Source organism: Manduca sexta, chromosome 6 (genome assembly GCF_014839805.1).
Source record: "Manduca sexta isolate Smith_Timp_Sample1 chromosome 6, JHU_Msex_v1.0, whole genome shotgun sequence".
In the NCBI taxonomy this organism is placed as follows: Eukaryota; Metazoa; Arthropoda; class Insecta; order Lepidoptera; family Sphingidae; genus Manduca; species Manduca sexta.
This window is the reverse complement of record NC_051120.1, coordinates 9,864,792-9,892,083: the sequence shown is the minus strand read 5'-3', so window position 1 is coordinate 9,892,083 and position 27,292 is coordinate 9,864,792. Positions and strand designations below refer to the sequence as shown.

The 27,292-nt window shown below is 35.8% G+C and overlaps 1 protein-coding gene across 2 annotated transcripts; it reads left to right on the top strand.

Annotated features, from left to right (window-relative positions):
* Positions 1-373: 373 nt before the first annotated feature.
* Positions 374-26,916, top strand: LOC115440505 (phosphatidylinositol 4-kinase type 2-beta). 2 transcript variants are annotated; one of them, XM_030164844.2, is made up of 11 exons: positions 374-726; positions 15,084-15,202; positions 17,503-17,703; positions 19,053-19,178; positions 19,834-19,931; positions 20,778-20,919; positions 21,518-21,660; positions 22,253-22,328; positions 22,712-22,851; positions 23,138-23,249; positions 23,702-26,916. In XM_030164844.2, the coding sequence occupies exons 1-10, from the start codon at positions 501-503 to the stop codon at positions 23,223-23,225; spliced, it is 1,359 nt and encodes a 452-aa protein (XP_030020704.1). In that variant the 5' UTR covers positions 374-500; the 3' UTR covers positions 23,226-23,249; positions 23,702-26,916. The 2 variants fall into 2 exon arrangements, with proteins under 2 accessions (XP_030020704.1, XP_030020705.1); XM_030164845.2 differs by lacking the exon at positions 374-726 and adding an exon at positions 934-1,164.
* The last annotated feature ends 376 nt before the right edge of the window (positions 26,917-27,292 follow it).

Here is a 27,292-nt window from a genome sequence, read left to right as displayed (position 1 = left end):
AACATGAGTACGATGTTTTTTTTTACTTACGTGATACGTATAGATAATATAGTATTATTATTTACTTGCAAAACTGCATTGAAAACACAACAAAACAAAAATAAAGTTTTGAACTCAGAACAAGAACAAGCTTTTGAATCGTAGTAAATGTTAAGTTTATGCAGCACATTGTTCTAAATTTAAATTATGGCGCCACAAACCAATGTTGTGCCATTACATAACATTTAGTGATCCAGTTTTATTATCGATATCTATAGAGTAAAAACCGGTAATTACCGCAGATGTAGTATTATAACGAAGCAAATGAAGCACATCATTAACTTGAAAAACAAATAATGTCTATGACCTCTAGTTGTCATTTATTGAACTGTCATCGTTACGTTCTATAATCTCTGCACGGTTGCTGAATGAAGTCAAGTGTTTGTGTAAATGATTGTGAAACAAAGAAATTATACGAAAATAAATGAGGCTCGGTAGAGATTCTCTGTTTAACATTACTCATGAGTACGGAAGAGACTCTGTTGAATCTCGATTTCGACAAACCAAACACAATAATCGCGCCGCCCGATGACGGTGTGGTATCGCTATCCAGTAGTTCAGAAGAGATCTGTTTAGTGCCAGAGGTCGGGTTCGAGGGCAACGTGGATTCGCCAGGAGTAAACCGGGAGTCGCAGCCGCTGCTCGGCGGCCGCGGCGACTTCGAGGTCTCGTTCAATCATTTTCCTGGTGAGTAAACAGCACGCAATCTCGTGATTCATGTAATCTCTTAATTAACCACCGCAGATGACATTACGCCTCAATAAACATATGGCGGTGGATTATTATCGATTGTAAACACTCGATAACACTTGTTCGTCTTCTTGCGGGTGCTGTAAGGCTTCATGTCTTATTGAATTTTTTCCTACTGCGCGTATTTTGACATTGTTTACGTCGAGTACGTCGTGTGTGATCGATCCTTGGCACAAATAATTGCATTTACATTTACAACCAACTTTTGTTCTGTTATTGATTGTAACAACTTCACTGTGTTGATTTACAGTGAGCGTTTGCACAATAGTAATGAACATAGCTGCAGAATGAAAGTTTCAGTGAAGCGTTACAGCTGTGTTGTACATTTTCAGCCGTTTTTGTAATTAATTAATATGGAGGCACCGTTTGAGTGCAGTGAGTATATGGACATCATCTACACGCTTCATTATTTGTTTATGTTAATAAAATTTATGATAATATAAAGTGATATTACAGTATCTGTTAATCCATATGGTGATTAACACTAAGCCTTTGTATAGATTAGATTTTTTTTGTCATTAACAGTTCTAGTTCTTTAATTTAGTTACTATTATTATTTACTTCACTAATAATTTTGCCAAGAAACAACTTTAATATATTTGATGCATATTAAATAAGTATCTAAATTATTTTAAAATATATCAGCTTTTACACTAATGTAAATCCTTATCTTTGTCACATAGTCTTTTTGATAATTTTTTTCCTATCAATAGCATAAGTGAAAATAGAAATTGGTGATATTAGTACATAAATAAACAACTTTATACCCTTTTCAAACACATTGCACATACAGAGTGTGAGGTTTGGCATAATTAAAGTTCATATAGGGGATGCAGAAATTCAATTTATCTATGCATTACAAATATATTCAATTTGATGGTTGAATGTCAATGATTTGTTGACCACTTGTCCACTAGTCTCATTTCTTATTTTCCAAATTCATTATATAATAATCAGTAACAGGTAGTTGTCAAAGGGTGAGGTGTGAAAAAAAATGAGACCTCGGTGAAACTGTTTGTTATCCATGTAGAATGGTTAAATGTTGGTTTTCACAGGGTGAAGACTTAAAAGTAATGATCCCTGGTCAGGATCCAAGGGTTTGGTGCAATGCACCATCTAACCTTTCAATAGCTATGCCACTAAGAATTTTTAATGTCATATAAATAATATGACATTAAAACAGTCCTGTATTAAATATTGTACAATGATAGGGTTTTGGTCTCCTCCGCTAATAAATGTACAACATATTGTGATTTTTTGTAGTTGTATGTAGTCTACTACAATAAACACTGGCAATAGATAAATCAATAAACATTTTTATTGACGCTGTCTGTTGACATGGGCCAGGTTTAAAAATACTTGTAATTTATTACAATATTATTGCAATTTAAACTATAAAATCACCTTTAAGCACTTCTTCATTCGGTGATTAAATGACATTGACTTTCTACTTTATCATATAATTCCAACATTCCAAAAACCATTCCAAGTTATAATTGTTAATATATAATGTGATAGGGTGCGAGCCTATCACTAAAACAGGCACAAACTCCAAAATTCAAGTTTATACTGAGGACAAAAACCCAATATCATTTTGCCCTATCCCAAATCCAACCCAAGACCTTAGCACTGCACTCATACTGTAATACAAATATGCTACGGACGCTGTCATTGATTTAGTAATAAATAAAATATCTTAGTATAGTTATCAAATTCCCATCTCTGCTTTCAAAGTGAACTTAACACCAACTGAGTAACCATGGTTTAAAAAATATTATAAGTAAATGCTATTAATATTTAGTCTTGTTCTTATATTCTACATAGAATGAAGAACTTTGTAGGTAGCACATAAGTGAAAAAAACTGGTTTAATATACAAATTAATAGATTCCATTCCAAGGTGAGACAGCTTTTTGAACATGAATAGATAAACTATAATTAGGTCAAATGTACAATTTGTATAATTATTACTTAATCTTCAATCTTGATCCTCATTGAATATAAATAAAATCTAATAAATTGGTATTAATTATGTCATTAAACTTAACGTCTGTTATATAAGTCTAAATATGAAAACTAAAAACTATTTATGCTATTAGCATTTTAAGTTATTTCTTTTGTTGACCATGAGCTGGTCCTTCGGTTAATAAGGGAAGTCTTTGTTTCATATTGACGACTTTATATATCTTTGAAATCCTTGTATGGAACTCCCAGATGCCCTATTCTGTGACCGTTTCCTTCACCATTATATCCAAAGGCAATTTGCAATTAATACAAATACAAAATAACTGAACATATTATGAAGCAGGTTTTACTTTTATATTTAAAACTCTAGAAATCCAGTTCGTTATAAAAAATTTAATAAACAAAGGCACATTTTCTAAATACTATTGTGTGGAAATTCTATCTGCTAGTGGTAGGATATTTGTATTCCCATGGGTAGAAACCATTATACATAACTGTAAAACCCTCCATAGGGACCCACATAAGTAGTTCCAGGACAAGCCTGTGTATATCCAGTCTCAAACAAGCCAGCATAATAATGCCGACTGGCCTCAGGCATTCATCTCTCATCAGAAAACACGGTCCAAACTCTATTCCACTTACCATCAGGTGTAATGGTCACCTTGCAGTGCCCTTCAAAAATATAGCTGCAAATACAGCTGTTATAAAGGAAAACTGTACAATATCCAGTTTACATATAAAGTTGTTTTAGATTGTTTATTTTTATTTTGTTCAAATGTCAATAACCTTAGATCTACAGATCACTCTGCTTAAGGAATTAGTTTGTTTATGTTAATTGTTTTTGTGGCTCTTAAATATTAATGTTCTTAAATATATTCTTTAATGGTGTTTAGAAAATGTATTGCTTTATTGTGGAACAGGTCAATTATTTTATTTTATGAGCATTGCAACTCAAGAACACATGGTTGTATTCATGTTTTTTTTTTTTAAATCAATATTATCTGTTTAATTACCTAAAAGATACAATTAGTGCATAAATCTAGTTGTATCGCTAACGCTGTCTAATGATTTGCCGTTTTGCAAAATAATAAAATTGTAATAAATTTGTATGATTTTTTGGCAAATAGGTGGAGGTACAAGAAATGTACTCAAGCCAAATATTACAGATTTTTTCTACTCTTAGTCAATTAAGGATCTGAAAAACCTTGCAGATGTACAACATTGACTTTAGACCTTGCATTCACAATACAATACTACGAAATTAGTAAAAATACTTTTTATACAATAACGCAAAAGTGCATATTACTCATATAATAATTTAGTGTGATATTGGGTTTATCTGATCAAGGTAGTGTCTGAAAATCGGACTGGTATACTTCCTTTTTTTATGACTATCTTTTACTCGTGACTTTGCCCGCGTGAAAGTTTTTCCCTGGATATGAAACAGCCTATTTCCTTCCCAAGGTCTTAAATTATCTTCATACCAAATTTAATTAAATTCGTTCGTTTTGAAGTTCAGATTAACAAACACGGCGGGGGACTTTGTTTTGTATTATGTAAAGATAAGACGAGCAATCCGCTCGCTTGATAGCCGACGTCATGAGTTATAAACAGCAACACCATCCAGAATTATAACAAACAGCACCGAACGGCGCTCCATAATAGACAGAGGCAGAGGCGGCCTTTGGGGGAGGCGAACCGGGCAACCGTCCGGGGCCTCTCGCTTACAGAGGCCTCGCACGGTGCCTCGCAGGACCTTTTTTTTACGTTCTTACCGACGAAACTGTTAAAACAGGGGAACGTTTTTTTACACTGCCCGGGGCCTCGCGTCTGTTTCTTTTTGCTTTCGCCTGGGACCTCGCGTCGTTTAGGGCCGCCACTGATAACAGACCTCATAAAACTCTGTTATAACACAACAGAATCCTTCAATAGTGTAAATACTGCTTACATGATGTGGTACCTAAAAGGACCAGTATACAAGACCTATTATCTAGTAAAAAGGATATTTATAGTAAAAACTATTTGTAGTTCACGCCTAACCTTGGCTAATAACGCGATAACATTACCTATCACAACATCTAAACACACAAAACGCATTATCAGTCCACCAATAGATTACGTTTAATATATACGACAATAAATCTCGAAATGTGGTTTTACATGACACCAAACTGCACAAAAACTTGATTATCTCATGTTTGAATAAATTATTTATTATGATTTATTTGTGAAATATCAGTATATTTGATTTTTTTCTGCTTGTGTTAGAAGTTAATGTAATCATGCATTTTTTTATATTAATCCTGGTCCGTTTATCGTATTAAAAATTCTCAGTTTCATTTCGTCTCTTTAGTAATGTTTATTTAATATTTATAGAGTTCGGTCTATAGCAATATACAGATGTAATATATTTTGATCTATACCATCTTTTGAGCGGAGGTGTCACAGGATAAGGAGACTGATCCAAGGTTCAAACTTGACGCTATCTATCGTAGTGTGCGTGTGCGCTCATGCTGCTCACGCGCACTGTAAGCGATTAGGGAAAGTGGTAGGGCGCGTCTTCGTAGATGAAATTATGATAGGGGATAAGCTATTCTCAAAATACCAGTGGCTAACTGTCCATATAACCCGATTCTTGCCTACTCTATATGTAGAATCTAATTATCATTAGAACGATTTGCAGACCTCATTTATGCATAATAATAATATAATAATAATATCAGCCCTGTATTAAATACTCGCCTACTGCTGAGCACGGGCCTCCTCTACTACTGAGAGGGATTAGGCCTTAGTCCACCACGCTGGCCTAGTGCGGATTGGTAGACCTCACACACCCTCGAAATTCCTATAGAGAACTTCTCAGGTATGCAGGCTTCCTCACGATGTTTTCCTTCACCGTTAAAGCAAGCGATAATTCACAAAGAATACACACATAATTTTTTAGAAAAATCAGAGGTGTGTGCTCTTGGGATTTGAACCTGCGGACATTCGTCTCGATAGTCCGTTCCACAACCAACTAGGCTATCGCCGCTTTTATGCATATTAGTACCTATATGTTTTCAGGTTCGCTTTCGGAAAAATTCACCTCACGCCACTGCAAAAAACATCAATACCAATACAAAAATATCCCTTTTTTATCTCGGCCTACTCCATCAGCAACAAAGCTTTATATAATAATTTTATAAACCTATAAATCTTATCTGGCGGAAGGACATAAACAGTTAATACAACGATGCCCATAGAATCTGAATTGCTTATACAAATGTATGATGGCGGGTCGATTTAATAAATTATTACATTCATAACGTGCGCGGTATACGATCGGGCAATGTGACGTCATATGCCTCATAAGTGTTGTAAACATTACACGAGGGCTGGAATTAGTGGCTGGCTTGGGGGTCATTTCCCTCATTTAGTATGTACGCAAAGGTGGAAAAATTACGAAGTGCCGATTGCAATGGTTGGCAGATGTTTTATGAATAATTATTTTAATTTAAAATATTTTTATCAACAGAACTCATATTATTTTATCTATATCTTCTATCTATACTTATAATAAATCTGTAGAGAGGTCAATTCTGTACATGAAATATATTTCAAAAATAACTATCAGGGGGTGATTAGGGATCGATACTGATGCCAAAAATGCAATTAGTAAAATTTTTGTCTGTCTGTCTGTCTGTCTGTCTGTATAACCGTTATAGAAACAAAAACTACTCGACGGATTTTAACGAAACTTGGTACAATTATTTTTCATACTCCTGTGCTGGTTATAGTATACTTTTCATCACGCTACAATTAATAGGAGCAGAGCAGTGAAGGGAAATGTTGGGAAAACGGGAGAAGTTACTCCATTTTTTAAGCTTCCGTCGCGTGTGCAACCTTAATGGTTAAAGCTACATAGAAATCATGTATGACGGAAATGTTCTCCTTAAAATTATGTAAAAAATATCCCACGACAGCATATGTCTATCTTTTATGGTTGACTCACAATGACACGTGTAACTCCCGATAGCTTAGCAGTTCGAAGCTTTCTCATTATATTTGTTTACTAATCTTAGGAACTATCGGTCCAAACTGAAAAATTCTTTTTGCGTTGGATAGCCCTTTATTTGTGGATTGCTATAGGCTATATATCATCACGCTATACCCAATAGGATCGGAGCAGCAATGGCTAATCTCTGGAACTACCGGTCCAAACTGAAAAGTTCTTTTGCGTTGGATAGCCCTTTGTTCGTGGAGTGCTCTAAGTTATATATCATCACGCTATGACCAATAGGAGCGGAGCAGTAATGGCTAATCTTAGGAACTACCAGTTTGAACTGAAAAATTCGTTTTGTGTTGGATAGCCCTTTATTTGTGGGGTGCTATAGGCTGTATATCATCACGCTATGACCAATAGGAGCGGAGCAGTAATGAAACATGTTACAAATACGGGGACAATTTATTCGTTTTGAGAGCTTCCGTTGCGTGCGCTGCGTAAACGGTTAAAGTTATGCAACAATGATGTATGTCGGGATTATTCCTCTTAAAAAGTTCTAAAAAAATATATTATAAAACAAAAGTCCCCCGCTGCATCCGTTTGCCTGAACGTCTTAAACTCAAAAACTACCCAACGTATTAAGATAAAATTTGGTATGGAGACAGTTTGAAACCCTGGGAAGAACATAGGCTCCCGGGAAACTACTACTTTTATAATGGAAAACTTTAGCCTGAAAAACGTTATAACGCGGGCGGAGCCGCGAGCAAAAGCTAGTTTATAATATTTGTTCAAATAAGAAGTATTATTTTATGTCTAGAAAGTAACATTTTGTTAAAAATATAAGGTTATCTTAACCTAAATGACATACGTATCTCATAAATTCGTTATTTTATAATGTAAACAGTGTTCACACTAGACATTTAAAATACGATTAATTACAAAATTGAATCATTCTCAACAAAAATGTAAAGATAATGAGACTATTAAAAGAAAACATGCGATAATATTGTTTTCGTGATCTCAAGGTCTTAATCAAAAGCCCCCAAGTCATTGACCCTAATACGGGCCTGTTGATTAATTTATGCTCTGATTTTTATGTTGTCCCTTAAGGGCATACGCGTTTGATATAGTCGTTTTATTTAATGGAACGTAAAAATTGGTCACGGACAGATAGGACGGTAAAAAACTTACCATAAGTTCACGCCTTGATCCCCGTAAATTTAGACAGAAACGTAATAAGTGCATCCACATGCCGAGTATATAATACAGCACAAAATATCCTTATTAATATTGGTATCCAGTAAGGGTCTTTCCGATAGCCTAGTTGGGTGTGGAACGGTCTGCCGAGACGAATGTCCGCAGGTTCAAATCCCAAGGGCACACACCTCTGACTTTTCTACAAAATCATGTGTCTATTCTTTGTGAATTTATCGTTCGCTTTAACGGTGAAGGAAAACATCGTGAGGAAACCTGCACATCTGAGAAGTTCTCTATAGGAATTTTGAAGGTGTGTGAAGTCTACCAATCCGCACTAGGCCAGCGTGGTGGACTAAGGCCTAATCCCTCTCAGTAGTAGAGGAGGCCCGTGCTCTCAGCAGTGGGCAAGTATATAATACAGGGCTGAAATTATTATTATAAGGGTCTTTCACAATTTTGCATTAAATTTTGTTGTCAGTTATGGTATTAAACAGTTAATGAATATAGTACTCATTTTATTACCGTTTATTTGGGAGCATGGATTACATAGAGTGACTTTTGTGATTGGTTAATTAATACATTTATGTGACAGTCTTAAGTGACGAGAGATGTTTATCGCTCGCCTAACGACACAATTATGCCGGCCTGTTTGAATTAGTCGTTCACATTAAAACGTGATGTCAATTTCACATTTATTAATTCAAATTGATTTGACGTAAGTTACACAGATGAGTGTTAAAATATTTATCTCGTGTTACGTATTTATGGGTAAACTGTGAGTATACGTAAATATATCAATATTGATAAGTGACGATGAATACATAGCAACAATATCTACAATTTATATTACATTTAAATTTGGAATGACTGTCTCGGTGGCGTATTTGTGTTACGGTACGACCATTGACGCCGGGAGGGGGTGCACCCGCCCTGTCCGGAATAAATCACAATAAAATAACTGAATGACAATGGGAACTATCGACCACAGAGCCCTTATTCTGTATGGTAGTGTAAACGCGTAACGCGGCCGTGTCATGTTATCTTCGAGAAATGTGCGTGGAATGGTATTATGTAAGCCAATTTCTGTAGTCCTAAACATGATGCGTTGTGTTACGTGCTTGTTACGCACTGTTAAAATAACGTGCGGGATAGAGAATAAGGCCCCTGATGTTTTATTATAGTTTAGCATATTATGCAAACAACCGCGCGATTTTTATTTGAAAAAAAAAATTATATAATGATATTACGTAGTAAGTACCTACTTATGCAGATGCCCCCTAAAAGTAATCTTGACGGTGCCCATGGGTACGACTGAAATGCTGAGGTCTTGGGTTTGAGCTCCGGGTCGGGCAAAATGATGTGTATTTCTACTCAGTATCAGCCCGGAGTCTGGAATTTGTGCTCGATATGGCGTTAGGCTTGAACCCTATAACATGAGATGGAATACTCGGTGGAAAGTGGGTGCACTGGTTGCGCCTCTGCCTACCTCTCCGGGTTAATAGGCGTGAGTGTGTGTGTGTGTAATTATTATACGATATACGAGCATAATATTTATTTAAATATACTACTTATTAAGTATACTATATTCAAAGAATTAAAAAGTAATTTAACGAAGTACAACTTTATCTCAAAAAAATCTCGGTTACTCCATTTCACCGAATACAAGAGATCATTATTTTTATTTCTATATTCTCTAGCATAATATGATAAGGGAAGTAAGATCTAAGAATATTTTAAATTAAGACAATGTCGATATTTTGACAGTAAAACGTTCTCTTCGCTGCGCTCCGTCGTATATGCGCCGGCCCTTAACGTCACTGCAATTCGGCAACCTATCCTTTGTGTGAAAACTGCATGAAACCGGTGCAATCCGATTGAAATAGCCGACACGTTGGCCCTTTTTGTATTTTGGATTAGTCGACTAAAGATATGCAAAGATTGGTGTAAACGCAAAACCTTGAGTATCTCGACATTTGCCAGAATTTCCTTGAATTTAGTATGACGTAATAATAGGGAAAATGTTTAAGATTTCGACGAGTTGATGCAACAAACACTTCTGATATGAAAGTATATTTCTATAATGGTACGTAGTTTTCGTGGGTATAAATTCTGACATATTATATTGTGATTTACAAAAATAGCTAAACAAATTTTAAAAGTCTAATGTTTCTTCACATTAATTTCTTACGAAATATTCTTATTTCTATATCTAAAATAAAGTAAACCTTAAAGTTTATTTTAGTAAAGAAAAAAACTTTTGATAAGGACACAAAAGGATAAAGGCGATTTGTAATTTTGCATTTATTGTTTTTTATACGCGCGACAAAGTGACCTCACTGTACCTGATGGTAAGTGGAATGGGGTCCAAGAGAATGTCGACTGATGACCCTCGACAGTGGAAACTATTAGGTCGGTCTGTTAGAACCGGATATACACAGACTGGTCCCGCAACGCGACACACGTGGAGCACTATGGCGGGTTATAACACCTTGAGTACGGTGGTCGCTATCCGAGCGGATATAAAATATATCCTACCATTTCAGCCACTTTTGTTGTGACTACGTATATGTTATCTTTTGTGTTTATGTCACTAAATATATCTATATTTAAATAGATTTCGGCCGAAGAACGCGATGACGAATACGATTATGAATCGAATGATGTGCTAGTTTTGTGAATTATGTTTGAGATTTTCTTACATCATTTGACCAAAACTGGATCATTCAGAGGCGTTACAAAACGTTCGTGTTCACGATTAGCAAGAAATCTTGGAGAAGTTGATTTCTACAAGCCATTTCTGCCATGTTCAATTACAGCGTGCTAACTGCTGAAGAGTTAAGAAGTAGTCTTATGGCTCCGAAAGTAACAGTGGATTAAAATATATTATACTAGCTTTTGCTCGCGGCTTTGCCCGCGTGAAGGAGTTTTCCGGGATATTTTTTTTCCGACTTACTTGATATGTATCGTTATATTATAACCAAATTACACTAAATCATCATAAATTGTAGCCTATGCGTTATTCTGATGTATAACCAATATTACTGTAAAGTTTCATCCAAATCCGTTCAGTAGTTTTTTTCGTGAAAGAGGAAATATAATACATACGTACATCCATCCTCACAAACTTTCGCAATTATAATATTAGTAGGCTTATCTGTAATAATAAAAAGTTCACAGAAAAATCTTTAATCAGGTGAACTATGAATATATAAATAAGTACGCTTAAACTAAATGACAATGATGCTGATAATAATATCAATATTAAGTACACGCGCACGCTTGACAGTCGAAGGTTACGTTCTATTAAGTGAGGTTCCTACGCAGTATTCATTTAATTTAATATATTATAATTAGGTGCACGTAAAATTTATTCATAATCAAATTTACTTAACTGTGCCTCATTGTAAATACAATATAGTCAAAATACTACGAGGTATTAACTGAACGGTCGCTACAATTACGCCGGCGTATTATAGACTGTTTTAATATATACTCGAAATACTACGAGAGCCTTAACAGTCGCTACAATTACGCCGGCCTAGCATAGACTGTTTTTAATACTTCAACGTATCCATCAATCTATGACGCGGTTTGTACGCGCGCACATTGCGCGTCAAAGCATCAAAACAGTGTTGTAATAAGGCGCTGTGACGTGGGTGGACGCCCACCGCTCCACTGGTGGGTGTCAATATTGATTCAGACCTCTCCGTGTATATTTATGAGTGGAGAAAGCGTGATGAGAAACGAATATTCGTTCAAGATGTTTTCGCTGGCGATGGATATTGCAATCTTAATGATGTAATGATTAATTTTAATACAATTTGTCTATAAGTAATTAATAAAAAAAGGAATATAATCAGCAATATGAATTGCCAAGTTTGCTGTCAGTTTACGTATTGAGAATTCTAGAAATTTAAATGGCGAATTCATCAGTTAAGGTAAATTAGAAACTGAAGTAAAGATAGTAGATGTCATTATGCTATGTTTTTTTTTATTCGTGCATGGCGGTGATCCTGCTGCACCTAATTATAAGTGGATTGGGGTCCAATAGAGTGTCGAGTGACGAGAGATGATTATCCCTCGTCAGTCGACACAATTATGTTGTTGGAAACGACAACATAATTGTGTCGACAGATGGTAAGTGGACTGGGGTCCAATAGAATGTCGACTTATGAAAAATGATTATCCCTAGGTAGTCGACACAAATATGCCGGCCTGTTGGAACCGGGGATATACAGGCTGATCCCGGAACGCGACACACTTACATGGGCCACTATGGCGGGTTTTCACACCTTGTGTACGGCGATAGCTATCAGGACGGATATAAAATATATCCTACCACCAACAAAATTGTTCATGATAGTCCGGCGGTACGGTCCACAAGTAAAGTTGTGTTGGCGCTTATATTAATTTAATTCACTCACCATTGTATTAATGTATTTACCTCTACGCTTTAACAAGTAGGTTTTCCGTTTATGGATTTTTGTCCCCGAGTCGGGTCGCGTCATTGTAATCCTTATGAATCATACGTTGATTGTGAATATATAAATAATTAAATACTATATCATATATGGGTTGTGATTCTGTGAATCAGAAGGTTCTGAGATCGATTCCCTGGTCATCTTGTAATAAAATGTATACCGATAAACATAAGTCAAATATTTTAGAACCGGCTAGTTGTGAACGGCCAGAATGTAGCTACCTTTTGTAACCTTTATTAGGATGATTTCTAGGTCTAGTAACAAAAGTTTTATGGTTTTTTGACACGAAAATACATGCGTTTTACACGGAATTTGTGTTTGTGTCCCATTTGACGATAGGCTTGCACCTAATCACATTTTAGGCTCGATAGTTACATACATAGAATTCGTAATTTGCCTCTGCCTTATTAACGCACAGCGGCGATAGCCTAGTTCAGTGGTTCTCAAACTTTTTAAATGACGGAACCCTTTTGGGAAGCAAAATACTTGATGGAACCCTACAATAAAACAATTGTTTTTATAAGTGTATTTTTTATTAATCAGCATAATAAAAGTACAATGTAACAGTTACTAATTATTATTGAGAGAGGTGTTTTGATTTTTTTTTCTAAATTCTTGCGGAACCCCGACAGAGGTATCACGGAACCCTAGGGTTCCGCGGAACACACTTAGAGTATAGCTGGCCTAGTTGGATGTGGAACGGACTGCCGAGACGAATGTTTGCAGGTTCAAATCCCAAGGCACACACCTCTGACTTCTCTAAAGTTATGTGTGTATTCATTGTGAATTATCGCTTGCTTTACCGGTGAAGGAAAAAAATGTGAGGAAACCTCTATACCTGAAAAGTTCTTTATAGGAATTTAGAGGGTGTGTGAAGTCTGCCAATCCGCACTAGGTCACCGTGGTGGATTAAGGCCTAATCCCTAAGTAGTAGAAAAGGCCCGTGCCTAGCAAGTGGGACAGTATATAATACAGGGCTGATATTACTATGTATTATTTATGAATGCATGACATAATCTCATGAATTAAATCATAACGACATCTGGGTCTTAAAAGGTTATCTGAGCTCGTCTGTGTGTGAGCATGTGATTCTCTCACCTTGGGGACCCAAAACCTCGAGACGTTTCCTTATTAAGTGTGCTATTTGTACGTCACTACATAATATAAAACAAAGTCGCTTTCTCTGTCCCTATGTGTGCTTAAATCTTTAAAACTACACAACGGATTTTGATGCGGTTTTTTTAAATAGATAGAGTGATTCAAGAGGAAGGTTTATATGTATAATAATAACATCCATTAAATAGTCAGCATTGCACCCGTGCGAAGCCGGGGCGGGTCGCTAGTTTATAATATAATTCTATAGACACTTTGTCCTCTCTTGAAAAAGTGAAAATACATCTACACTATATCTTTATCAGATACCATATTTCGGTCATACTAAAAATATATAAAAATAAAATGTCTGCGATTTAGTGATAAAGGACTTTCCACAAGGCCTAAAAATGCATTTCAACGAGTTTTAATTGATTGTCCAGGCTAACGTGTAACAGCTGAACTGAGTTTGACTTTTCGAATAGTAATCGTATAGTGTTTATAGTATAACCCCCTTATTCATAGACGTTTTTTAACTAAGGACGGAGTAAAGCTGTGATAACAAGTCTGTTTCTCAGTGCTGACGGCATGGCAGCCTTCGCAGTGCGTAGACATAGGGCCGTTGTGATTGGTTATTATTGTTGTATTTCAATATTAGCCAATCACAACGGCCCTACGTCTACGCACTGCGAAGACTGCCATGCCGTCAGCACTGAGAAACAGACTTGTTATCACAGCCTTACTCGGTCGTTAAATAAAAAACGTTTATGAATAAGGGAGTTAGTCTGCAAAAGAGTAATTTGTTCAGCTGGCAGTAAATCGTCTTTACTGCCCATAAATACCCAAAATACAAGTTGTAGACTAACATAAATACCCTAAATATAATACAAGTTGAGGACTCAAGTCGTACATTATATACCAGTGGAAACCTATTAACGTTAACAAATGCGAGTAGAACTAGTAGTATAATAATATTATTTACAATTTTGCTTGCAACTTCGCTCGCGTGACTAACCATTTCCTTCTACAAAAGTCCGTCAAACACTAGTAATTCGTAGCGTCATCTGTTCGAGACACATATTAAGAATCTGCTTAAAAACCCCATTTTTTCCCACAAGAGCAAAGAACGGGTATAAAAGTAGCACATGTGTTAATCACGGACATGGTCAATGTGAGTGTCAAATTTCATCCAAATCCGTTCAGCTGCTTTTGCTTTTACTTCTAACAAACATTCAAACATTTTCATAAACTTTCGGATTTATAATACCTATTAGTTGGATCTTGTTGTTCCTCAGTACTAGAGACCCGAGATCCTCAGTACTAGAGACCCGTGCCCAGAATTGCGACCGTATGCCGAGACTATGTGCCCTTACTTCCCTTACAACTCCTGTAAGTCAGGATCAGCAGTGGCAAATTTTATGACACCGAGCGGTGTAGCTCGGCGAGTCTCTCGGAGCACCTATCAGCCTTAATTCACAACAATATGAATTGATTAGAAAGACAGGGAGGAGTTGGAAATATTAATTACCCACTCTCATTAGTTAGTACAGTGTTTAATATATTGTTTTGTATTTCCAGATGACCCACAGTTCAGCGAGCTGGTGTGGCAGGCGGAGGTGGCCATCGACAATGGAATCTTCCCAGAGAGGATTTACCAGGGCTCCAGCGGCTCGTATTTCGTCAAGAATCCTGGAGGAGTGAGTATATTATGTGCAATTTTTTTTAAAGTAAATAAAGAGTAAAGAAAAATAGAGGCATAGATAAAAAGAGTTTAGACATATATACATGGTCATTTTGACATTGCGTTACTAAATGAATCCACACACTTATCTACTTAGAAATAACACTTTACAATAAGTTACTTGAGCTGTAGGTGTAAAATTAAAAAGCGTAAGTTTCGAACAAAATAAATATTAATAAAAAGTAATTTTAATTTCACGTACCCTAATGCCTCTATTACTACTGTAAGAGAATTCGTCGCTGCGACACTATCATAATTCAGTCAGAAATACACTCACGCACACGCCATATTCGCATTAAACTACAAAATTATCAAAAAATATGAAAACTAAAACCAGGATTTTTGGTGAAAATATTTATTATTATTAATGGATGATTTTTGGCACAATGTCAGCATAGGTGGAGACGTGTATGTGCTTTCATTTAGTAACGGAATGTCAAAATGATCCTGTATAAGCTACTCTAAGCATTATAGCCACGAGTATAGCCAGGGAGGAAGGAGGTGGTAAGGTTGATCGGCGCCCGCCCTAGAATTATCATTGGCCGCCCTATAAAAATCCTTGCATTTACAGGGACCTCGCGTGGTGCAGGTCTTTCGTTAACAACCTTTATTTATTCCAACTACCTTCCTTAGAGAAAATCCGTAGCAATGCCGATGATTATTATTATGAAAATTTAAAAAGGTTTTTTTTAAGAGTTCTAGGGTTGCTAAATATAACAATCACGGTAATGTCTTTCCGTTTGTCTATTTTTCTAAATATTTGACTAGGAAGGAAAGAACAGAATCCCGCTAGCTTTAACGAAATGTTTATATGAATTTTTAATGGAGAACTTCGATATATCGTCTAATTATAAACAAGTTTAATGTGTTCTTCCATAATAATTGCCACATAATCTCTAATAGGAAATTCAGGGTCAACCTCACCAAGGGGGACTAAAATAGGGAAGAAAATATTTCTTTCTCATTACGTTTAATAGCGTGTTGTGGAAATTGTTCAAACATTAATACAGTGGGGTAGGTCACGGTCGCACGCGAGCAGTTCATTGGAAAATGTTTGGTATTATGTATAACATTAAGGCTCAAATAGACGAAGCAATTTTTTCATCTTGCACGTGATATTCTTGAAAGAACATAAAAATTACCGCGTCTGAACATAATGGCGAAATTTTTGCCCGCGTACAGGCGAGACTCGCCTCAAGAAACTTGCCGCAAGAAACTCGCTCCGTGTAATTGAGGATTTACTCGTTAATGGGGAAATACTATACATCGTCGACTTAAATGTTGCAATTTCTTTAATGGCACTGCGGTTATCGTGCAGGTCTTTGTAGTTTGTAATGCTTTCTTTAATAATGATGAAGCATGCTTCTATAAAATGGGTTTCATTTGTTCCGTATACAGTATTAATTATGAGATGTTTAAAATAAACTTAAAACTGTAGCTATAAAAATATAAGAATTTCGGATAAAGAAATCGTCTGTTCTTTGCATATTACGCTAGCCAAACATGTGGCGAGAAACGAAACAAATGGCGATCCGTAAAAATCGCCTTTTCTTGTATAAACATTGTAAACTGAGACTCCTAAATTCGCCTCAAATTTAAATATAGTTATCACTTTAAGGATCAATAATTCTAAATAGTTTTTTTAGTTAAATGTAAGCAAGTTATCGCTCTCGTGTTTATCACAAAGCTGCAGCATCCATTCTTTTAGAATGGATGTGTTAATGCGGTTTTGTACCACAGGAGCGTACAGTATCTCGCTCGCGGGGATAACCGAGTTTCGAGATTTACTCGTTTGTTTGGTGCGAGCGATACATACTATTATTCTTCAAATAATGCGACAGTCTGCAACAGCAAAATCTCATATTCAAAATGCTCTAGTTGCACTATGTAGGTTTTAAGTTAAAATATCAATTACATTCCAAAATAAAAAATTAATTATTTTTTTATAACAATCAATAGTTTTGAAAGCTTTAAATCATAATACTGCAAAGAGCGCATTTTGCAGATGACATTTTGTTGTTAGAGACCGTCGGTTATGCAAATCTTTACAGTTTAGAAAGGTTATACGATGTCAAGTTCAACATTAAGCGGAAAAGGATTTGAAAATTTTAACAATCTGAAGTATGATATGTATGCAGCATATATATATTTCCGTATAGAATATCCAAATCAAACAATATTTATAGTCATAACATGGCAACACTATAAATTTTTTAATTAAACAACGAGTTTAGTATTTCCATTATACGTTTGCAGAAAATAATCGGCGTGTTCAAACCGAAAGACGAAGAACCTTACGGACGATTGAATCCGAAATGGACGAAATGGATGCACAAGTTGTGCTGTCCGTGCTGCTTCGGACGGTCGTGCCTCATCCCCAATCAGGGCTATCTGTCCGAGGCGGGCGCCAGCCTCGTCGACTCCAAGATCGGACTCAAGATCGTGCCTAAGACCAGGGTGAGTATTACCACGGACAAGAGAATGCAATCTCGCGAGATTTTAGACCTCACCGAGATCTCGCGAGACCATGAATCCAGTCTCGCTAGATTTCGCGAGAACGAGATTGCATTTCCTACGACAGACTGTAATAAACGATAACGTAATTCTGCATTTAGTCGATAATGGTAAAACGTGTGGTGAAGGGTCCTTATAATCCGATTTCTACCGGCTTCCCTTTATTATATTCTTATAAAAAATATTATCAATGAAGAAATATGAACGCAACCTCCTTGTAATATTATTTATTATGACTGCATAGGTTTCTTCTAAAAGCAAAAAATCGTACTCATTGTCTTCTTTCAAGCTTCAACTCGTGTAATTCCTAATAAAAACTAACTCCGTTTATATACGATAATTTATTATTATATCAATCAACTTAAAGAAAATTATTAACGTACAAAAAATATGATCTTATAAAAACGATTTTAAGACTAAACTTCTGAATTGTGCAAAATCGGCTTCATTTTATTCGTCGTTAATATGACACCCTGTTTATAAAAATAATAAATTTTATTAATCTTTTAACATAAATGGCGAAGATTATAATAAAACGCGTGTATAAAATACTATGAATCTAGTTAATACCGGCTTCTTTTATCGCCTGTGTGCGTCGTCCAGTCGTGCGAAGACATAGTTATTAGATAAAAATGTCAATACCTAATTACGCCGCATTGTTTATTATAGCGGTGTTTGTAATCGAAGCGTGATTCATTTGTTGTTACTTTGTATACTAATTTAGGTCTTTTGTGCATGGTGTGCATGCATGTTATATCACTGCAGGAGTCGGTAGAATGCGCCAAATTAGCTGTCATGTAATAGGGTACTGGCCTATTGCCATTTAGCCAGGTCAATTCTATGTGTTAGGTTCTTCTTGCAGTGTGTACGTAGTTATCTAAGGTCGCCTGCCGGCCATCATTTACCCACATTTGATATACTTACGATGTTAGCGTAGCATCATAGCTCAGATGATTTATCTATCGCAAAATTATTTGTTGACAAATATTGTTAGAATATTATTCCTGATCAAAATAGGTGACATGCGAGTTTGTAAAATAATATTACAAACGCTTATTAAATCGTCTATCATAGGGGTGATTTTAGTTACTTTTTAAGGTTATTATCAAATTATTTTTGTTATATGGTTTTAGTTTTTTCTTGTAAAGCTTGTTATCCTTTACGTCTGGGCACCGCTCCGCCCCTGCCTTCCCGCCTCCAAACTCGCTACTGATCGGTCCATGTTCTACATCTTACTTCAGTTACCATCAGGAGCAGTAGATCGCAGTATATAACATTATGGTTGTCCGCAGGTGGTGAAGCTGGTGTCGGAGACGTTCAACTACCTGCGGATAGACCGCGAGCGGTCGCGTCTCAAGCGCGCCATTACAGAACAATTCCCCACGCTGCGGTTCAACAGGATGGGGCTGCCGCCCAAGGTAACGTCCACCATCTCTACACTTCATGACAGACTGCCACTCAGACGTTATTTAATGTTAATCATTATTGGCTATGTAGCCGGTAGTCAGCAACATTACAGTGGCGACAGTGATCACTTACCATCAGATGGGCCGTTCACTCGTCAGCCTCAGGCAGGAATAATAAAACTTAAAAAAAAATATATTATTTCTCCAAAAGTTTAGTGAGTAAAGCGCACACCCTGTCTTTTGGGGCAAAGGCGTATTTTGAGACCCCGGTAAGGACATAGGCTACTTTCTATTCCGGGAAAATATAAAGTGTAACTTTTATAACGGAAAACTGAATCCAGAAAAAACTATAACACGCGGGCAGAGCCGCGGGCAAAAGCTAGTTTTTAATAAAATAAAAAACCGACACGCTCGAATTGAGTTGTCTATATATTTTACTAGCTTTTGCCTGCGGCTCCGCCCGCGTGAAAAAGTTTTCCGAGATAAAAAATTCCCTATAGCACTCGGCAAAAATGTAGCTTCCTATTAGTGAAAAAATTTTCAAAATCGGTTTAATAGTTCTTGAGATTAGCGTGTTCGAACAAACTAACTCTTCAGCTTTATAACATAAGTATAGATTTGAAGTCATATAGCAGCTGCTGTAAGGTTATTTTTGGTTGGTTTGCAGATGGGCTCGTTCCAGCTGTTCGTGGAGGGGTACAAGGACGCGGACTACTGGCTGCGGCGCTTCGAGCAGGACCCGCCGCCGCCACACGTCATGAGGAAGTCAGTACCACGTATATTATTTACATAAATACTAGCGACCTGCCCCGGCTTCGCACGGGTGCAATGCTGATACTAAATACACTACAGAACAACTGTGAATGTTGTATATAAAAACATAGCGGCCCGCTCCGGCTTCGCACGGGTATAACATAACAAAATAACAGTATTTCTCCACTATTTAATGGATGTTATTATACATATAAACCTTCCTCTTGAATCACTCTATCTATTAAAAAAAACCGCATCAAAATCCGTTGTGTAGTTTTAAAGATTTAAGCATACAAAGGGACATAGGGACGGAGAAAGCGACATTGTTTTATACTATGTAGTGATTATAATTTATATATATAGTCTGTGAACATATTGTATTGGTTTTTCTTAGAAATGGAAGTAGAATTTTCTACGTGAGTTTGGAGGAAATTTGGCTGAGATAGACCATATTTCGGATTAGCGTAGAGTGATTTTTGTCACATTAAAATACATAGTAGGACTTTTATTTATATTTAACAGATAAGTTATAGACGGACTTAATGCCAAAGGCATTTTCTACCAGTCGACTTTAAGGTGGAAATTATTGTTATCGACTTTTGTACTTGAAAACAAATTACCACATATATATACCTAATACTACCTACCTATACAAGTACCTAATATAAAAAACGATTGATCGACAAAATTTCAATCTAGTAAGACCAAATCAGTCAATTATATACGTGAGTTTTTTTGTCGATTTTAGTCGATATAGCTATAAATATGACTTTTTCTACATCGTAACTTCGCCCTAACAAAGCATCATCTCTGCTTACCCCTGACTTTGAACTAATCTCATGCCCCTGGCACTGTTAGGTTCCAGTTGCAGTTCGAGCGGCTGGTGGTGCTGGACTACATCATCCGCAACACGGACCGCGGCAACGACAACTGGCTCATCAAGTACGACGCGCCCACGCCGCAGACCTCGCGCGGGGACATAGACCTCAGGGACCCCTCCGTGAGTATCGATAGATCGATACAAATAATCGAATCCAAGAGACGAATAATCGATTCCTTGAGGTTAAAACGCCTCCTAGATCATGATTTTGTAATTGCTATGGAGGGAAGTGGACAATTAACATGTCCAACTCCTCCCTGTCTTTCTATTTGATTAATTTCGTTGCGGGATAATGACATATTAGTTTTCCCTGAGACTCGCCAAGCTTCACCGATCGGCGCTAAATGCGTGCCACTGCTGATCCTGGCGTACAGAAGTTGTAGTGGTGGGTGTTAGGGCTGGAAAGACATATAAAATAATATTTAAACATTTAGAAGCACTAGTAGAGGTGATTAAAATAAAACTTCGAATAGAGATATATAAAGATAGAAAGGCAATGAAGTCGCATTGAAAGGTAATATTTCTTGATATAGACATCGAGATTATGTTGAATTCAGTGTGAACCAAATAAATGTAGTAAGTTCATAATTTGTTGAGATCTTGTATTCGAAGTTTACCCCTGTTATTAGATGTTGTTATTCTATTTATAAATATATAGCTAATTGCAATATTTATTATGAAAGTATATGTCATAATGTTCCGTATCTCGCCCCGGCAGGAGTGGCAGGGCTGGGACGTGCGCATCGCCGCCATCGACAACGGGCTCGCCTTCCCCTTCAAGCACCCCGACTCGTGGCGCGCCTACCCCTACCACTGGGCCTGGCTGCCGCAGGCCAAGCAGCCCTTCAGCCACGAGACCAAGTCAGTGTACTGTACACACGCACGCACCCGCACGCACACATTACCCTATCCCTAAACGAGTAGGCAGTGGTGCAACCAGGTCACTCATTGTGTTTGTTCCGTCCCATGATGTGATGGGGTCACCAAGCATAATATGCCTAATATAGATTTTTTTTCTTAGCGACTAACATTGCTTGATTATTTTTTTAGTTACTATTACAATGTTTCAAGCTTGCGTTTTAATTTTCAATGCTAGTTTAAAATTTTTAGTGTAATATATGCTAGAGATACACTATCATATACAATTTTATTAAACTACTGTCGTATTTCAACAATTCAGTAATATTCAATCACTTAAAATTGACACAAACAGAATATTCATAAAAATTTCAAAATAAAATTTCTCAGAAGCTGTGTAAAATCCGTGGTCTTCTCTTCAATGGTAAATTGATAATTGATACCACTTCACCTGGATTAAAATTTGTACCACTTTTTCATTAACACTCTGTAGAATGTTTATATATCTCACAATAAATTTTATGACAAAAAGGATTACAAAACATCTCATGTATATCGATAAGGCATATATTATGATTGTAAATTATATTTGCAGGGAACTGGTACTTCCTCTATTATCGGACATGAACTTCGTACAAGAGCTGTGCGACGAACTGCATATATTATTCAAAGTAAGTTTTATATTATGATATAAATAATAATATCAGTCCTGTATTCAATACTTAACTGCGAGGGATTAGTCCTTAGTTCACCACGCTGGCCTAATTCGGTCAGATTTTAAATACCCTCAAATTCTCATAGTGAGCTTCTCGGGTATGCAGATTTCGTCACGATGTAACACCTACTCAGAAGTTGTGACAGGTCCTTACAGAAGTTATTTACCTAATGGCGACATAATTATAACTTCAAAGTCAATAGTTTTTGGCCATAAACAGTAGGAACACAACCATTGGATTGTGTTTCTACTGTGAGCGGTCGTATCGCTTGCCATCAGGCGAACGGCAAGCTCGTCTCGTCATGCAAAGCGATAAAAAAAACTTGTGTTGTATCGCAGCAAGACCGCGGGTTCGACCGCGGCCTGTTCGAGCGGCAGATGTCCGTGGTCCGCGGGCAGGTGCTGAACCTCACGCAGGCGCTCAAGGACGGCAAGAGCCCCGTGCAACTAGTACAGATGCCCGCAGTGGTAGTCGAAAGGTAACTGATAATTTAAAGTATTTTGTAAAATAACAAGTTTGTTGGAATGTCCGGCTCGAAGGACCAAGCGGTGTAGATTTTTGTAATTGGTATAAGAATGGTAACCAATTGCCTCAGCAGTGACAACATTTTAAAACACACGTAAAGTATGTTCGATTCCGAACTATGTTCAAAAGCATGACAATGCTCAACGATTCCCCTGTATTTTCAGACCATAATCATAGGAGCGAAATATCTCCGCTCCCTTCCCGTCTGTCCCCTAATCTAATTAGTATCTCGGTGCCAGATCGAAGAGCGGCACGACGTCGTCGCGCTTCTTCGACTCGTTCCAGCAGCGGTTCCAGCACAAGTCGCCGTTCTTCTCGTGGTGGTAAACCGCTGGAAACTGGGACGCGCAGGTGAGCATTGCTTAGCGATAGTTCTTGACTGCGGTAGACTCCTTAAGCGCTTAAAAATAATGAAGTTACCTATCATAGTACAACTCTCGAACCACACAAAGTCGTCATTGTTGACTGCAAAAATCATAATCTGACATTAATATGCTGCAAAAATTATTTGTTAATGTCACATTATATTAATATTTACCTATTTACCTAGTGATCTACCCAAAAATCCATGATAATGTGCTTTTTGATAATTTACAGCCGTTTTCAATAAACAATCTCAATCTTCAATCCGTTCCGAGGATGAACCAATCAAAATAACTCATTTGTACGCATGTCAAAAATACTTTGTTCTTATTGATCCATTTTTGAGATAGATCGAAAATACCGATCGGGATCATTTATTGAAAGTGGTGGTTAATCAACTAAATACAGTTTTGTCATCTAAACCTATTTGCTATTTCCAGACGGTGTAATGAATTATGGTGACAGTTCCACGGAGCCGATATGGTAATTGTATCTATAATGTAGTATATCGCATATTGAATTAATCGATAACAACTACTGCTGGAGTCTACAGTCTACTTAATGTCTTCTAATTGTGAAGATACGAGCGTGAGCGACCGCGGGATAATCGATAAAATATAGGGAATAATCGACAAAATATATTAAACAATCGATAAAGATAGTTTACATAATAGAGTACAGAGGTTGCATGGCTGAAAATAGTTAAATAAATTAATTAAAATGGAAATTTTATCATAAATCTTGCTTTTCTTTCAAAACGATAAAATAAAATTTTATTCACAAACGAATTTAATCTAAAATTTATAGTCGATAATATATCGAACTGCAACGGTCGCTCCGCATCACATTATTCTTACTGAAAATAAACACAAATAGATGAAATAATTCCTATTTTAGACACGTCATAAACAGTTTTTTAAACTTTAGCAGTAAAATTAGCGGTCGCGGTTGGACCAAACTAGTCGAATTGGCTGCTCTGAGATGTTATTGTATGTGTTATATGGAATCTTAGATAAACAATAAATAATTTGTACATATGTATTGTAGACGAATTTTCTTCGCGCTTGCCAAATATTGTGTCATTTACATGAAGCAAAAAATCGATAAATTTTATTCATAATTCAAATAGGTATATTTTTGTAATCAGTGAAAAAGAGTCAAGTGAACCTATTTCCGTGGCTAAGCCATTACCAGAATATGAATATTTTGTATTTCTACTCACTATTACGAAAATTCGTTGAGATCTCTAGAAATATCGCTTCAGAATACAATCGATTAAAATATAATTGATAAATAATGTTTGGCGAGCGCTACGTTTCTTTGACTGCCATTTATTTGGTACAAATGGCTTTGTAACACAATTGAAACTGATTATATCGACATAGATAGTTCTATAAAAATCTGTTAGAGACAGATTTTTACAATATTAGACGTTATTATGTATGTCATTTAGTCGATGATTGAATAATACAACCTTTATTGCCAAGTTAGGTTTGTAATAACAGCCTATATTGAAAAAAAAAATCAATCAGCAATTGGTGTAATAGGTACAATTGCAAATAAATTGTCTAAAATGAAAGTAACCTGTTCTTCAACTAAGAATCAATGGTATATTATGAAAATCAATGTCGTTATAATCATTTTTGAATGTCAAGATGTATCTATTTATAAAATTGGTTATCTGTATGAAATCACATCTCAGATTACCAATTCTTTATCGAATTATGTTTTTCGCCGTTTTTTTCTCTGTTCGTAACTGAATAAGAGAAAAAGGCTTGCCTAAATGTTATTGAATGTAAACATTTGTTATGTTTTTAATTAATCGATAAAAATCAAAGACAAGTAAATGCTATTTTAATTTAGATATCACGCCTAAGTGATTATCGATAAATAAATTGTTGCTTGTATTGCATTTTTATCGATAAACAGTTCGCACAACGGGACATGGTCTATGCAGTTCTGATGTGTAAATCGATTACGTAGAAAATATCGATTTTAATTCGGCATGAGGGTGACACTAACATGCATGCTAAGATTTTTTAAATTCATTTCTACATTTTATCCATTCGCAAAGGCCTTATTCCGTTGGCCTAACTGCATTAGTTATTTGTCCTTATGTAATATATGACTTGACAGTTAAAATAATTAGACCATTACAAATTATACTCATAATTCTCCATAGTGTTTTTATAGTACAAAATGGAACGATAATTTAATTTTATATAAGAACAAATTTCATTCCGTTAGGTAAATGTTTTAATCGAATTTCTAATTGATAGGGTATTATTATTTCCGATATGTGACAATATTTTTTCATAAATATTGTCTATGGCAATCTATAAATAAAATGCTCTATGCAGATTTAACTGTGGTAAAGAACTGTTAATTTATTTTCTGTACGACTGGCATATTAAATCCTATCGGTATACTTTATAAAAGAATACTTGTCAATATTCTTATATAAAAGAAGATAGAGACATCTCTAAACATTGATATTTGTAATCGAGTTATATTATAAGGGATTATATAAAATATCGATAGTTTCCGAAATGATTGCACCTACTGTCATACAAACTACACATCGATCATCGATGACAACTATCAAGCTTGGAATTATTTATTATTTTGTATTGAAGTTGCCTCGTTTATTTTATCGATAAAGTTTGAGAGGCCTCCACTTTCTGTTGTTGTACTGTAAACAAACTTGTAGATGTATTGAGATAGTACAATCCTTTTTAGATCACTCGGACCTTTTATACAATTATCGATATATTGTGAATTGCAAACGGCCATTTTATCGATAATAGTTTTATAATTGTATAGAAATATTGATACTTTGTAAGGAGCCAATTTTACCTACTTTTGATACAGTATGTGCTTTAATCTGTTTATGGAACAAGATTGAGAAAGAAATTATTTTGTATGAATAAAATAACCTCTTTTAGTTCTGGTTAAACTCGACGGATTTAATATCTCTAATAAATATAATAATAATAATTCCGGAATATTTTACGAACAGTTACCGCACATCTCCAAAAAGTCATGGCTAAAAGTTGGTACTTTATAAATTATCGATAAAGCGAAAAAATCGAATTGCAACATTCGAATATTTTTATATTTCCATTATCGATAATACCGCGCAAGTTCAACACAAAGAAGCATACACTCCGTTTATAGCGATCAATGTAGTTAAATTAAAATAACCATATTAATGGAGTATGTATAACGAGTGCTAGGGATGCGTGCTAGTGATGTGAAAATGTGAAAACCTGTGACGATTTATAGGAAGTCGTACGAGGCCAACGCCGAGGTTACATGTGATGTTAGCTTTATAATTTATGTAAGTCTAAGTAGATTAATTGTTGATTATCGTTGCCAAAAATGTCTATGACATTTTTCTTTATTTAAATAGTTACTTATTTAATGTATTTAGCTAGCTATTGTCTGGTCAACTGATCTATTCCTTCCTTCCTTCCCTCGCTTTCTCAAGTCGGTGTGTAGGTATTTATTCAAGGCAATGCTTCCTATAAATTGTTCGGGTTATCGAATTCCGTATTGTAAATATTTTAATAATTTTGTTCGATGGTTATTATGTGTTTATATTACGCATTACATATTTAATTTTGGAGAAAATTATAATCACTATTGCATTTTACTTTGCGTTTTATTGTCCGATTATTTTCGTTATAAGAATTCAAACAGCTGCTGCTAATTGTAGCGGTTTTAAACATAAAACAGATATCAATACCATGTTTACAAACTCCTACATACTAATCTTTAAACTTGTGCCTTCTTTATCGCCATAAAGTACTGAATTATCTCTGATCAATGCTATTTTCTTATGTAAATTTTCAGGAAGCTGTTTTTAAATTGTTAGTTTTAAAAATAAAACAAAGATCATTAACTTGTTTATAAACTGTAACATACTAAAAAATTATCATCAAACTTATTTACCGTACCTTTATTACCGTAAAGTACTGAATTAACTTTGATCGAAGCTATTTTCCGACATTTTTTTTTGACACGGTATA